This window comes from Lineus longissimus, chromosome 14 (genome assembly GCF_910592395.1).
Source record: "Lineus longissimus chromosome 14, tnLinLong1.2, whole genome shotgun sequence".
Classification (NCBI taxonomy): Eukaryota; Metazoa; Nemertea; class Pilidiophora; order Heteronemertea; family Lineidae; genus Lineus; species Lineus longissimus.
In genome coordinates this window covers 15,806,088-15,822,002 of record NC_088321.1, presented here as the reverse complement: position 1 = coordinate 15,822,002, position 15,915 = coordinate 15,806,088, and the positions used below count along the sequence as shown (strand labels likewise).

The following is a 15,915-nucleotide window of genomic DNA, read 5'->3' as shown; positions in this document are numbered from 1 at the left end:
GGCCATATTGAAAATGGAGTTCTTGAAATGTATCACTACGCTGGTCGAACTCAATAATCCTTCAGAAGCAAAATCACAATAAAAAGGTGGTTTCTGATGGAACTGGACAACACGGAATTATTCATAACATACCGGCAGTCCATCACAGTGGCCATGATGACTGTCATGGAGCATCACAACCTGGATTGATGGAAGTAAGTTGGTAAAATAGTTCCAGCGTTTACACGGTCCCCTTTGCTGATGTGATCACTGGAGCAGCTTTGCGAAATGGCGTAATTCATGCAGAATGTAAACGAAATTGTTTTGTGTATTAGTTGAGAAAGGTAATTAACGATTGCTGGTAATGTATATGATCATACATGTACTTGAAATTTCATTTGTTGATTTTAATGTAATTTATTGCAATCTAATGCAGCCTGATGTGCATGGAGACAGGTGCAGAAGGTGGCCTAGATACGCACTTAACTCATTTCTATTATAATGGCAATACCATTTAAATGCATGAGGACACCGTACAGGAATGTACAGAGTGCGAGCCAGACATGTAATTTTTTCGAAGAAGTGCGCATTTGAATTTAATCCAGGGCCTGCCGTGTTGTGGTTACTAAATTGAGTCAATGACGTGCTGTGCATGCATGTGCAAATGCAGGGCAGTGCAGGAGACAAATACGACGGGGCGACTTTCAACGTATGGTGGAATTTATGGCGAGTATCTGAAGTTTGGAGATCGTTCGTAAAATACTAAAGAACGCGTAGAGAATTATAAGGTGAGTTAGAGAATGTATTGAGGCTTTAGAAGAGAAAGAACTTTTAAAATTAAAAAACCTGCGCTTGATGGTATGCGGGAAAGGTTACAAAACCGAAAGATGCTGATGATGATGATTATGATGATGATGTTGATGATTAAGAAGGACATTCTGTGTCATGCTCAAAAGCAGAACGCAAATTAAGCTTTCGTACATTCTTAGCTTGTGGTCGCTTTATTCGAAAGATCATAACAGGCCTTTTTAAAAGGGCCTGTTTTACTTCATGCATGTTTGGTGATTGGTATCCGCACAAGACGAATCATATGCGAGGCAAATCAGACCTAAAATCCGTTTGCCGGGGGAACGCAGCATTTCATTCGTTGGAAGAGGTTAACAATAAAGTTTTTTTCAACATCATTGAAAACTTTCGCCATTCCGAGGACAGGCCAGCAGGGTCTGTACGATTCTGGGCAAGCAGTGAATTGATGCTCCAGGGTGGATCTGATACATATATCAGCAGGGGATGAGCCAACACGACATAAACCGCATCTAAAGGCAGCTTTTGAGGAGGACAGCATACCAGTCATTTACCCCAAATATATCTAGTACTTTCTCTCACTCAGCAAAATGGAGACGGAAGGATCCGAGCCACCACCGGCGTATCCGGTCAGGCAGCAGCAACCATTCCCACAACAACAGTATGGTCAGGCCCAACCTGATGCCCAGTACCACCAGGGACAACAATACCCAGGACAACAATACCCAGGACAACAATACCCAGGACAACAACCATACGGGCAACAGCAGTACGCCCCACAGCCAGCGCCAACTACCGTCATCGTGGTGAACCAGCCTCCACCGGTACCGCATGACTACAGCTTCCCCGGGAAGTGTTCAAGCATTGATCTCATTATTGGGGCGATTGCAAACCTGCTCTGCTGGATAATATTCGGCGCCATTCATCATATCTGGGATGGTACAGAATGGTTTGCGGCCTTCATCTTCTACATGATCGCCGGGGTGCTTGGCGCCGTGGGGTCGTTCCGAAAGCAGAGCCACCCAGGGATTGCAATTGGAACCATCGTGATGTCAGTTTTCTCCTTGGTTGTAGCTTTTGTCCAGGTAAACTTCCATCTAATGCAATGGCCAATATCTCCACCCCCCCCCCCCCCACACCGGGGCAGTCACGACTAACTTAGCGGTCTGGAATAACTTAGAAGTGTCGAAAACCTCTCGCCAACTTCATCAATTTTGATAGAAACTTTACTTACAATCATTGAAAATTTTAGGAAACTGAAACTGAAATCGTGGGTGAATTAGCGTCAATTCCATGATATAACCCAAGATAAAAATCCAAAGCCTTGATCGCCAGAGTTTAGGAGGAGACAGAGTTTAAATTGATCGCTGCATCATTTATTATTTGCTGAATGTGCACGGTCCACCTCTTTATTAAGGACAACCTCTCTATTAAGGACACTAGTTTTGTCCTTTCCATTCATTTCGACCTCACAGCACTTTTCAGTCCCAAGGGTGTCCTTAATAAAGAGGTTCCACAGTAGTAGGGTGATGATATTTGCTCCTCTTTTTCAGCTTATCAGAGAATTTGTAGTCGTTGCTACTAAAGACATTGGCATCTCAGTAAGTCTGTCACTACCGATTAGGACTAGTTCCATACTGCCCTCTATTGGTGACTGTGAACACAATGCCTCTGATTGGAACCTGCCATAATCGACAGGTGAACAAAGTAGAAAAATGTCCCCGAGGAAAAGTATCCCTTTATGTTATTTGCCCCTCACCTTGCAGTTAAAGAATTCGGGCCTACCCAAATACTTGTTTATTTCCTTTAAACAAAGCCCGCTCCCACCGCGGCCAAAATTATTATTATTATTATTATTATTAAAAACATTTTTATAGCGCTTAACGTTGTTAAAACTTCTAAGCGCTTTACAATTTGTAATAAAACAATAAAACATTAATACATGATAGAATAAAAGTCATTACTAAAGAAAACGTGCAAGTGGGATTTAAAAAAAAAAAAAAAATTCTTAAAAATATTAGTTTTTAGTGCAGTTTTAAAACGACCCAGGGTACTCTGGCCACGAACACTATTTGGCAGCTCATTCCATAGCTTTGGTCCCGCCACTGCGAATGCAGAGGAGCCTATCACCCAAATTCCCATTGTTCTACTGTCTAATCACAGGGTACCAGGGCAAGTCTTGGTAACATAGACCCATGCAACCAATTTGATTCATCACCAACACTCTTCGCTGCAGCAGACAACTCATATTGAGTGTTTTGTCGATGCTAATGCATAATTGTGCCAAATTATCGGACAGCATTCAATGCGATCTAATATTAATTTTGCCGTAGATGTACACATAATGCTTTCTAAACCTCTCTAATGTCATATATCTTTGATTTCAGTGGCCTTTCATAATCATGGGCGTGGTCGGCCTTGTGGCATTCATGGCAAGCATCATCCTGATCGTCGTTGCCAGCCAAGCTGTGTGCGCTTGCTGTAAGCAAAGGCAGCAGTAAAGAGAGGAATTTTACGAAAATTCGCAATTTTTCGGAATATGAGAGGATCATCTCGGACAATATCGAAATTTTACGAGTGACAAATAATTTACGAACGTTTAGTTACAAGTTATAAACTCATTGTTTCAGTCAGTGGTGTTTACAGTGTTATGTACTTGAAAGCGACGGACATGCATGCTTACGTCCAGCTCTTCGCATGAAAACCGACGCTACAATGTTAATGTGTAACGACTCGGCAATGTTGACGCCACGGTTTAAGAATTGGCTTCATCTAAGACAGCTTCATAGATTGGTACACTGACTTGTCGTCTAGAGTGCCTCATTTCAGACGTACGTGTACCAACTTTAATCAGCTTAACAAACAGTCATGGTTGCATCGTCATAATGTCCTCGTTTGCAAGAGGAATTCAGAATACATATACAATATGAATTCGTCAAACGGACAGGAATCTAACAGAATACATTGAGATGTGTTGCATCAACATTACACCTTTCTATCTAAGCACGAACTAGTGTAAACAGTGCACCACATTTTCTCCCATATGCATTGCGAAAGGCGCAAAACATCAAAATATCACGTAGCAGCTGTGTTGAGAACAATACCGTGCTCCTGACCTAAATACGTTTTTTTAACCGTGACCAAAAAATACGACAGTTGCATATAAATTATTTGAATTAATGCAACCGGCTGTCGCATCTAGACTACTTCACATTGCATTACTGAGTGTCAAGAAAAAACATGTTCAACATTTGATTCTTTAATCACCTATACTTTATTAAATTGAATTAAAATGTATCAGATGTTCACATCATGTCATGTGAAAGACAGTATCGATATTTCATGCCTCGCTTATATTGCACAGAAAACTTCTTTTTTTAAAAATCAATTTCATTTAAAAAAACAAAAAAACAAAAACAAATGAGAATGCAGAACTAAACGTCCAGGGTGTTTTTATTGACACACAGTCTTCGGCCTGATTGATTTGCGCTGTTATGCATTGATAAGCTGGACTGTGCATGAAAGGCAGCCATGGAAACTTCATCCGGGCACTCAATCTGAATGGGACATTTTCATTGAGGAGGCAGTCACCACAGGTGAGTGTATTCGCTATTTTGAGGCAGCATTTCCTGGAAATACCATCCCTGTCCCCTAAGATCATCTCGTACTGTCCCCTAAGATCATCTCGTTAACCCAGACTTACAGAAAGTTCTAAAATTTTGAATCAAAATTACAATTAATCCTACTTCTGGAAATCCTACCTCAAAGTAAGGAATACACTCGTAAAATGTGGGGCTGATTCTTCGACGTGAAATCGTATACATTTTTACACATCGTATCATGAAGGATTGTCAATCAAGCGACGAAACGATCACAGCGGAACCTAGTTCGGATTTATAATACTTTTCTCTCGGAATACATCATCATAAAGTACTTTTGAAGGCCAAGATCCTGGTTGGGATTAAAGTACTATAAAGGTGGGTCTGATGATCAAATATAAAAATGATATTACTACAGTGGGCCCATTTATGTCTGGTCGGGTTTTCCTGCGAAAAAAATCGCGCTGGTCCATAGAGGGCGCCATTTACGTCGTGTGACGCCAAAGGATTATTATAACATCATACTAATAATCAGTTCTGTCGTGGCGAGGTACGTCATTTTTGGTAATTTTTATACATTTGATAGCTCTAAAAATTATTTTTTCGAAAATGGTTCAGAAGCATTAAAAATGTGTTTTTGAACAAAAAAATTGTTTAATTTGTGGGAAAATGATTTTTTTCCAAATTATTGGTGGAAAATATCACTCGAATTAACATAAAAAAGAAAGACATTTTCTTGTTTTTAGGAGAGAAAAAAAATTCCAAATAATTTCGGGAAAAAATTCACTCGAATTAACATACAAAAGAAATACCGAAAAAAAATTAAGATTAAGAAAAAATTGACAAAAATGCCAAACATATGTTGCTCCAACAAATGTTGCTCCAACAATTTTGTTTTATTGCACAGGTGTCTTACAGGCCAATATCTTGGTCCGAATATGAACTCAAGTGAAGCCGATCTGAAGAGAATGACTCGTGTAAAATCATGACCGGCTGGCAGTTCGAAAAAATATGGTCACATGGTCGTTTAAATAATGTTCAATCTGGATAGACAATGGTTAGCAACACCATTTTTTCCGAATGCCAGGACGTTAGTTTTCAACATGACTTTTGTTTTGACTACGTAGTCATTTCTTAGACCCTTTCTGTCCTATTTTTAGGGAAAATGGACAACAAAGGAGCCGACCTCTCGCCGGCATATCCGGAGACGCAGCAGCAGCCACAAGGCCAATATCCACAATGGCAGGGCCAGTACCCTCAGCAGCAAGGGCAGTACCCACAACAGCAAGGCCAGTACCCTCAGCACCAAGCCCAGTACCCACAGCAGCAAGCCCAGTACCCACAACAGCAAGGCCAGTACCCACAACAGCAAGGCCAATACGGAGGGCGCCAACAGGTATATGTCATGCAACCAGTGGTACCAGTCATCGTGAGCCAACGGCCAGTGGTTCAGGAGTTCATCTTCCCGAAAGGGAAAGTCCCAAGTATAATCCTCCTGGTTTGTGCGATCGCTAATTTCCTGTGCTACATCGTCGTCGGCGCCTTATCCGGCGTTTGGGATGGAACCGCCTGGTTGCCAGGTTTCTTTTTCTATGGAATCGCCGGAATACTTGGAAGCATTGGATCCTTTGCGACACAGCGCCACCAAGGGATTGCAATTGGAACTATTGTGATGGCCACGTTTTCAATGATCGTGAGTTTTTCGGAGGTAGGTTGGCCAAATGACAACTGTTTAATCGCAGAGAAAAAAAAACGTGAAGAAGTGATGATTGCAGTTTCACGTTAAAAGTACATCATTTGAATCATAGAGTTACGAAAGGACCCAACTCCGTTTTTTTCAAAATCAAGGTTTACCTATAACCTACAGTTTTCAGCTGCAGTTGCAATAGGAGGCCCTATCGCTTGACTTCTTCCCTGTTAAGTATACCACTGTACTAGTAAAATGATTGTCCTATTTTTAAGGCGTGTATTCGGTTCCTTCTTCAACTTAGTTCACCACAAGAAAACAGATTTGGGTCTTTTTTGCACTAGCCTAGTTTATTGCTCGCTATTGAAATAAAATGAAGTACAGAAACACTCTATTGTAGAGTAAGACAATTTTGAGTTTGTTCAACAATTAAAGTGCAAACATTTTACATGAACGTTCCAGCTACTTTGCATACATAATGACGGTGTAATGTTTTTGAGTGTTTCTGTTTTTGAGTGTTTCCCCTCATTGTTTGGGAACGCTCAAAAATAGATTGACGAGTTTTTATGTGTATCCCCCCTATTGAAAAGTCATGGTCTCTCTAGCTGCCTATTGTTTGGAAACACTGACACATGGGAAACAACCACAGATGTTACAACGGCCCTAGGGTATTGCGTAAGAATATTTCTATATTCCGGACGCATCAGTGAAAACATTGAACACACACGACTTATATGGCTTCATAACTTATATGACTTATATGACTTATATGACTTATATGACTTGTATGGCTTCAACACTTGTTTACACCATCAGTGCATTTCCTTTCAGATCATCCTTGAAGTCTCTGCTGTTGCTGTGTATTCGATTCAATACGCGGTATGTTTCTGTTATGTTTGTTTTTAAGGAATAAACGTTTGAGAATTAATTCCGCATTTGCCGTTTAAGATAAAACTTTCGAGTGTGATCTGAGCATGGCAGACATAGGGCTGTTATGGCCAAGTCGGGATCAAACGCGACCCCTTTTTAACAAGGTCTTTCGAAGAGTGTCAAACTCTTTTAGGACCCGCCAGCCAGCCATGTCTGTGCTCACTCTAACATAATAGGATGATTATTGTCTGCCGAGAACTCTGGTCTAACTGAATTAGCGCCGCCTATGGAGATTCCGATAAAATAGAAATCGGTTTCTGTTTAAAATAACCGAATCAAAGTCACTAGAGAAGTATTCAAGCGCAGCTAGTCATAGTCTACCCACTCGCAAAACTGACTGATTTTTACTTTAAATTCCAGTGGCCAAACCTGATCATGCTGTTGTTTGGACTAGCAGCGTTCAGCTGCAGTATTGCCTTGGTGGTTATCGCCAGCCAGGTCGCGTGCGACTGTTGCAGGCCTCGTCGGCAGTAGTGGGAAAACACCGAAATCAAACAAGTTCGAAATTGGCCGAAAAAAGTGCGGATTGTTTCTGGAAATTGAAACCTCAGCCGTATTTAGGTGACAGTTCATCACCGGTCCAACAGAATCACAATGTTGAGTGTTTTTCTCAGCCAAGTCACGTGTGAGTACGAGAAGCCACGGGAACTACAGCAGGACACCAGATAGATCAGAAAACATCGGATATTCGCTTAGAAGTTCGGATTTGTTCGGAATACTAAGATTCGTTGAATTTATCGCAAGGCCGATTTGGAATATTAATCTAACTGTTCTTTCTAACCAAGAAAAGAGCTTAGGCAGCTACAACAGGACATTCAATTCAACTGATCGGAAAAGATCGGAAAATATTGGAAAACTTTATTTTGAGAGTATACTACAAAACTTCATATATGGGAACTACTCGAAATTGAGTTTTCGCATCAAGATTTGAATTAAATATCACTTAATACACTTCCCTTTATCATCATCATTTAGAGCATTCGCTTTGCATTATCATAAAAAACAGACGAAAATATGCTACATTTTTGAATAAATGTTTCGTCTCGTAATATACTGTGTGTGTTGTTGTTGGGAGCGGTTAACGGAGTCACTCAGACAATGGATACATTTTGTATCATTTGCAGATTATACGCTACAATAACGGCACATTGATATACACCAGGTTATACATGTACAGGTATTCTGTAAAAGCATCATTTTTTGTTGATATTTATACACTCTTTATTAAAGGGACAACCTGTGCGTGGAATGTCCCTGGCCAGGAGGATAATGCCACTGCTTGCCACCATGTGTCGCTACCAGTAGTATCATACTGATGCTGATCTCAAATGACGTTTTCTCTAGTATGCGAGGCAGGTTGGCATTCAGCCAGGCCTATTAAGTTCTGCACTCTGTTTATTGCAGTTCAATGATTTCTCAATTTTTCTGTTTATTGCAGTTCAATGATTTCTCAATTTTTCTGTTTGGAGAAGTCACGGTCCTGCTGGAAGCCGTTTTTGTATGAAAAACCAACATATCCCATGCCCCAGTTGTCCCAGCAAGACAGCAATGAAATTTTGATTAAAGGTGGAAGGGTTGCCATGAACTGCTAAAGAATGATAGAGTTTTTTCTTAGAGTGACTGTAACTACGAAGTTCAATCAGCATATTTCAACTCAACCTCATAGTTCTTGCATTTGAGATAGGGCATGGTCGGTCGGTCTAATCATGCAGGTGTAATTTACGGCTACGTTTGCTTTCGACGTAAAACACTTTACAAACCTTTGCTTCGGAATAGGCCTGCTTCTAGTAAAGTCTAAAGTCCATTCGTAAATGTAACAGAATTTTAGGCCCGATTTATCTAGTACAATCGTAACGAATCGCGATTACCGGCCGGATACAGCACAATTAACATCTGCATGGAGGCAATCATCTTAATATAATTAAGACGCAATTACAATTAGTTCGGGACTACGTGTTTCGCCTTGCAAAAGGCATATTAAGCAGTGTTGTTCTTGGGGCAGGACCTAACGACTGAGGCTATACACTTTACAATGGCTGGATTGAAGGGATGTTCCGTTATCTTCACGTTGTTCTTCCTTAGCTGCGCGGAAGCCAGAAGTAAGTCCGCAACTTGATTTAATTGATATCGCATTTTTGACTTTTCAAAGGTAGGTCGGTTTTGAAGACCAATGGATTTATCGAAGGGGGGATGCTAAATCTGCTTTTTATTACTATCTTCTACGCTAAGAAACATCCTTTGGAATCTACGCACAATAACACAGGAGATAAGATCTCAGTAAGTTCCAACTCTTCCGAAGTCACCAGCTTGACAATTCTCTGGAGCGTCATAGTTGATTCTCCAACACTGCAGTATAATTATGACGCGGTCAATGGAGAGTGATGACCTCCAAATTACACAGCTTTTTGCAATCTCCAAGCCTCGCTATTGGTAGAGATTGCCTTGTGATGCTTCCACCGTGTATTGGCGTACTTTTGCTCCGCAGCAAACGCTAGCTATTTCTCTCATTTGGAGATTGAGCCTTTTGCAGTTCTGATTGGACGACTGCAATCAAACCTCGTATACATTCGGATGGGCGCCGCATAGACGCTCTTACCACTATGTCAATTATCTCCCCAAACGTTTTTAGGCCTGTGCTTTATGATGAGCGCCCCACTCAACTCGGCTGATTGGAGGGGGAAACTTGAGATGCGGCAAGAGCCGGAGAATGAAGAGGGATATTACATCGACAACGTAAGACTAAAAAAACTATATTTTATTTCAAACTGTAGAGGTAAGAGTGGTTTCACGTAATGTCATCACCTGCCAAACTGGAGGGACAGACAAAAGAAAGCTAGACCAATGACCATCAAGGCATTTGATTCAGTTTACTCAGGCAGGACAATCACTTCATTGAATGGGGTTGTAATTACTTCATGAGTTGAGGTCATGGTCAAAAGAGTGGTCTCTATGGCCAACCCGTAAATTGCAGCTTTGGTATTATTGTCCTGCCAAGGAATGCAAGAATACCTTTTCCTTTCAAGCTATACGTATGGGCCTCCCTGCCGGGTGAGGCACGACTGCTCGACGAAGACGACAACGTGCTTGAAACCGTCTCCTTCATTGGCCAGCGGCAGGAGCTACAAACGTCGTTCGAATCGACGAAGTTCTTCTATAATATAGAGTTTAGTTTGAGGGGCGAGGAACGCGATGCTAGGCTGTGGTTTGAAACTGTAGGATGCGAGTCGGAAGGTTTGTTAGACGCCCAGCCTTGAAATGTAACGGGCCGAAGCTGAAACTAAGAAACTGTAGGGACCCAACAGCTACACCTAGTGGATGTTTTATTAATTACAGTCATTGATACGCTTTAAATGCTTTTTGCTCACAAATTCTTGCTCTGTATACGCGATGAAATCCGCTTCCTTTGCTCATGGATATCCGTGCTTTCTTTGTTGAGGAAAATAACGTGAAATAAATTTAGTAACGGCAAGTAATGTTTCCAAGTTATTTCACTGTATGTTCGAAAATAAATGGAGGCCTGCTGGTCAAGCTTTTCGAGTACCAATCCTCTTGGGTTGAATATAACTTCCCGAATAAGTAGGAGCCACATAACCTAGACAAATACACTGATGGCTACTACGCAAAACGGTCTAGGTTCGAACACCGCAAGCTTAACTCAAATGATATGTTTCGGATATTCCACCCGATTCAAATAAATGCCATGTCGAAAGGTTAAATGGAAATGGAGCACCAGGTTTTGTCCCGGGACATCCTTGCCGGGGACATCATAAGCACCACACATATGATCGATTTTTGTCGCTGCGACCTGGAATTATTATCGCTACTAAGGACCTCTGTCCTGCAGGTAAAACCACCATGAGTCGCCAGGTTTATCGCAGGGCACCGCTACTACAGATTCATGTCGCAGGCAACCCGATTACCACCGCCGACAAGCGATTTTTGTTGCATGCAATCATGCTTGCATTCCGCAGTAAATCACTCGTTTGCTGGGCGCTGCAGTTTTATTGTCCAGACTGAAAAGTGGGCGATTATCATGATAATTCAGATTCAAGTCAAGAAGATGACCTCATGTTCTCATTAACACAAAACGGGGGAATTACTTCAACTTAGTAAGGCCTAGTTTCGACCAGAGCGCTATACACAATGCGAAATACTAATTAGAGGCACGTAGGAGAGATGACATCAAAAATGGCGTGGCTGCAGAAAGTCCTGGTGGTCTCAGCTGTTCTCATTGTGCGCATTTATGGAGAGACGCGTAAGTACTTTGAAATCATTCTTATAGTTCCGAAATGTATATCTACTCGTTAGATACTGGATCCTCCGCACATTGTATGCCTGTGCAAGCGCATTACATTACCATTACGCCTACCTGCCCTCGCCGATTTCGGCCTATATCGACCCCATGAAAGCTGTTTTCGGAGGGTCGATGTTATCACGATTTACCATGATAACCCATTGACATGACCGGAGAAGAATGGAACTTTAGGCTTTGTTTAAAGACAGACCATATATCGGGCTTGGTAACCGGAAAAACGCCGACCGACCGACCGACCGACCGACCTACTCGCCGACTCTGACAACCTCACTTACGGCATCCCATTCGCGCCTCATAGCCCGGTAACCGGAAAAACGCCGACCGACCGACCGACTGACCTGCCAACCTACCGTCATAGTGCAGTATCCCTTTCGCTTCTCTATAGCACATGTATCTGTGTAGTGCCCAGCGCAATGGACGTGATGGAGTCCGACGTGTCTGACAGCAGCATCTCCAGTCAATTATACCGGGAAAACGAGTTCACGCAGTAAGGAACTGACAACGATACTCTAAAGATATGCTTTGTCTACATGGTCGGTGGATATAAAAACATGATTTGGGCCTAATCTATGCACTGTAGTTTTTCTACTCGAGTGTCTCGACCGATGCAATGCATGAACTGCAACGCGCAACATGCATTTGTTGTCATTTGACCAGCGCACGTGCGCTTGTTTACAATTTCATTTCACGTGACCTGCTATCGTGGATTGGATATATCACATTGACTTATGAGACCTGTGACTCAACTACGAAACTCCTTGGGTTGGTAGGTCGGAAGGTCGGTCGGTCAGTCGGTTGGTCGGTCGGTCGGCGTTTTTCCGGTTACCATCGGGCTTGGCCTGAATTCTTTAAAATGGAATTTAAGGTGCGAGCGGGCTTTGTTCAAAGACAATCGACTTTTCAAAGACAATAGACTTTTTTGGACAATAGACTTCCAATTGGCTTTGTCTGAATTCTTTGAACTGCAAGGCAAGGGACTGGGTGGTGATTCTGATTATTACACCAGTCTTCCGCAGATCACGACTAACACACGGATTGCAGGAGACTGCAAGCATCCGTATGGAAACCGGGAAATTAACATGAAACAGCAGTTCAAAAATGTTTTAAAACTATAAACTGCGACCGACTCTGACAAGAACGTTTGCAGAAGCCAGGCCACGGTAGGGTCAAGAGTCGCCCGGTAGACTCGCTCACAAGAACGTAAAACTTCGTAGATATTTATTCAGGGGTATAGCAGGAGTGTTCCCTAAAAGCATGCTTCCATAGACGGATCATACTGTACTAATTCTAGCTGAGAGGTAATGCTTGAATACTGTGTCCGCTTTGCAGAAAGGGATCATGACATACCAAACCAGAAAGCCTGCCAATGGGTGATATGAATAAAGACTAGCAAATGCTTTTATCTAAAACTCCATGTACATTTACACAAGGCTGTTCTGTACAAAACTGAAGTAAAAGCATTTGCTAGTCTTTATTCATATCACCCATTGTCCCAGATGTCACCGATTGTTTGTCTTTTCAGGAACGTGCAAAGTGACGTCATCGCCGCTGAATTTCGGTCAATGGAAAGGCGAACTCCATATTCGACACGAACCAAAAAACAGCGAGGGTTATTACATAAATGATGTGAGTTCTAAAAGGAATCCTAATAAGTGGAATACCAGAAAACCTTCAGTTTCGATTGAATCAGTGGTGCTACAGAAAGCTCCAGGTAGCCGAGATTTGGTAAATTTATGATTGATATTACGGAGTCATTCAATTCCATATGTAGATATTTTTGGTTTAACATTTTTGCTCATTTTCAGATCTTTATCTTCGCAACGCGAAAAGGCATCGCAAAACTTCTTGACAAAGAAAACAACCTCCTTGGCGTGATCTACTTTAACAATGGTGGCCACGACAAGGCAAAAGAGTATCCCTCCGCTAAGTATTACTACACCATTGAGTTTAGTATGTCAGGCAGGAAAAAGGGGGCAGAGTTGTGGTTCGAGACGGCAGGCTGTGAGTCGAAAGATTTACTTCCTGTGTAGTGGCTGGGTCATGCATTTGGTCTGAAGTCTATCGCAACTGCGGAAGACCAGGGTTCGGAAAAATACCAGGATTCGGAATAAAGGAAAGGTTCGTCGGGAATACGTGATAGAGGTGTTGAAACAGGTCTTATAACAAAATATGTCAAACTAGAGTCAGGGTCTTCCCATCAACATGAATTTGCTTTCCAGGGACGAATTATCCGGGGACGAATTTTCCGGACAAGAATTTTCCTCACGGCTGAATTTTCCGGGGACGAATTTTCCTCGCGGCTTAATTTTCCGGGGACGAATTTCCCCTCGAGGACGAATTTTCTTTGCAGACGAATTTTGCAGGGACGAATTTCCCGGGGACGAATTTTCCAGAGACGAATTTTCCTCGTGAACGAATTTTCCGGGGACGAATTTTCCTCGGGGTTGAATTTGCCGGGGACGAATTTTCCTCGGGAACGAATTTTCCAGGAACGAATTTCCCTCGAGGACGAATTTTCCGGGGACGAATTTCCCTGGGGGACGAATTTTCCAGGGACAAATTTTCCTCGGGGTTGAATTTGCCGGGGACGAATTTTCCACAAGGACGAATTTCCCTAGGGGACGAATTTTCCAGGGACGAATTTCCCTCGAGGACGAATTTTCCAGGAACGAATTTTCCACGGGGGAGAATTTTCAAGGAACAAATTTTCTGGGGACGAATTTGCCGGGGACGAATTTTCCTCAGGGAAGAATTTTCTAGGAACAAATTTTCTGGGGACGAATTTTCCACCGACGAATTTTCATGTAACAAAATCACTACGTTTTTCGGAATCCGAAATAATGATGTTAATCTTTTCAGACACCCTGTAAAGTACTCGAGGATGTTATTTTCCACTGGGAAACTCCACAAAATTCAATATCAACATTTTATCAACATAAAGGAAAGGTTCGTCGGGAATACGTGATAGAGGTACTGAAACAGGTCTTATAACAAAATATGACAAACTAGAGTCAGGGTCTTCCCATCAACATGAATTTGCCTTCCAGGGACAAATTTTCTGCAGACGAATTTTCCTCATGGCTGAATTTTCAAGGGAAGAATTTTCCTCGCGGCTTAATTTTCTGGGGACGAATTTCCCTCGAGGACGAATTTTCCGGGGACGAATTTTCCTCGGGGACGAATTTTCTAGGGACGAATTTCCCTTGGGGACGAATTTTCCAGGTACGAATATCCCTCGAGGACGAATTTCCCTCGAGGACGAATTTTCCGGGGACGAATTTTCCTCGGGGACGAATTTTCTAGGGACGAATTTCCCTTGGGGACGAATTTTCCAGGTACGAATTTCCCTCGAGGACGAATTTTCCAGGGAGGAATTTCCCTAGGGAACGAAGTTTCCAGGGACAAAGTTCCCTAGGACACAAATTTTCCAGGGACGAATATCCCTAGGGGACAAATTTTCCAGGGACTAATTTCCATAGGGGACGAATTTTCCAGGGACGAATTTCCCTCGAGGACGAATTTTCCAGGGAGGAATTTCCCTAGGGAACGAAGTTTCCAGGGACGAATTTCCCTAGGCAACGAATTTTCCAGGGACGAATTTTCCTCGGGGACGAATTTTCCAGGGACGAATTTCCCTCGAGGACGAAATTTCCGGGGACGAATTTTCTGAGTACGAATTTGCCTAGGGACGAATTTCCAGAGACGAATTTGCCTCATGGACGAATTTTCCGGGGACTAATTTCCAGGGACGAATTTCCCCAGGGGACGAATTTTCCAGGTACGAATTTCCCTAGGGGACGATTTTTCCAGGTACGAATTTCCCTCGAGGACGAATTTTCCAAGGACGAATTTTCCTTGGGGACGAATATTCCAGGGACGAATTTTCCTCGGGGACAAATTTTCCGGGAACGAATTTCCCTAGGGGACGAATTTTCCAGGGACGAATATCCCTCGAGGAAGAATTTTCCGGGGACGAATTTCCCCAGGGGATGAATTTTCAAGGGACGAATTTCCCTTGAGGACGAATTTTCCGGGGACGAATTTTCCAGGAACGAATTTCCCTAGGGGACGAATTTTCCAGGGACGAATTTCCCTAGGGGACGAATTTTTCAGGGACGAATTTTCCTCGGGGACGAATTTTCCAGGGACGAATTTCCCTCGGGGACGAATTTTCCAGGGACAAATTTCCCAAGGAGACGAATTTTCCCGGGACGAATTTCCCAAGGGGACGAATTTTCCAGGTACGAATTTCCCTTGGGGACGAATTTTCCAGGGGCGCATTTTCCTCGGGAACGAATTTTGCAGGGACAAATTTTCCTCGGGGACGAATTTTCCAGGTACGAATTTCCCTCGAGGACGAATTTTCCAGGGACGAATTTCCCTAGGGGACGAATTTCCAGTGACAAATTTTCTAGGGACGAATTCCCCTAGGGGACGAATTTTCCAGGGACGAATTTCCCTCGGGGACCAATTTTCAAGGGTCTAATTTCCCTACAGGACGAATTTTCCAGGGACGAATTTCCCTCAAGGACGAATTTTCCGGGGACGCATTTCCCTTGGGGACGAATTTTCCAGAGACGAATTTTCCTCGGGGAAGCATT

The 15,915-nt window shown here is 42.6% G+C and overlaps 3 protein-coding genes across 6 annotated transcripts; all 3 read left to right on the top strand.

Annotated features, from left to right (window-relative positions):
* Nucleotides 1-225: 225 nt before the first annotated feature.
* Nucleotides 226-8,050, top strand: LOC135498875 (uncharacterized). 4 transcript variants are annotated; one of them, XM_064789375.1, is made up of 8 exons: nt 401-767; nt 1,370-1,868; nt 2,337-2,384; nt 3,171-4,379; nt 4,630-4,760; nt 5,543-6,090; nt 6,901-6,948; nt 7,360-8,050. In XM_064789375.1, the coding sequence occupies exons 6-8, from the start codon at nt 5,548-5,550 to the stop codon at nt 7,471-7,473; spliced, it is 705 nt and encodes a 234-aa protein (XP_064645445.1). In that variant the 5' UTR covers nt 401-767; nt 1,370-1,868; nt 2,337-2,384; nt 3,171-4,379; nt 4,630-4,760; nt 5,543-5,547; the 3' UTR covers nt 7,474-8,050. The 4 variants fall into 4 exon arrangements, with proteins under 4 accessions (XP_064645447.1, XP_064645448.1, XP_064645446.1 ...); XM_064789378.1 differs by having other exon boundaries at nt 378-767; nt 3,171-4,760; XM_064789376.1 differs by lacking the exon at nt 4,630-4,760 and having other exon boundaries at nt 395-767.
* Nucleotides 8,051-8,889: 839 nt separating this feature from the next.
* Nucleotides 8,890-10,468, top strand: LOC135498975 (uncharacterized). The gene is made up of 3 exons (XM_064789554.1): nt 8,890-9,098; nt 9,629-9,732; nt 10,023-10,468. Exons 1-3 carry the CDS (start codon nt 9,032-9,034, stop codon nt 10,251-10,253), a joined length of 402 nt encoding a protein of 133 aa, XP_064645624.1. The 5' UTR covers nt 8,890-9,031; the 3' UTR covers nt 10,254-10,468.
* Nucleotides 10,469-11,171: 703 nt separating this feature from the next.
* Nucleotides 11,172-14,471, top strand: LOC135498968 (uncharacterized). Its single transcript, XM_064789546.1, has 3 exons — nt 11,172-11,254; nt 12,837-12,940; nt 13,120-14,471. The coding sequence occupies exons 1-3, from the start codon at nt 11,176-11,178 to the stop codon at nt 13,342-13,344; spliced, it is 408 nt and encodes a 135-aa protein (XP_064645616.1). The 5' UTR covers nt 11,172-11,175; the 3' UTR covers nt 13,345-14,471.
* The last annotated feature ends 1,444 nt before the right edge of the window (nt 14,472-15,915 follow it).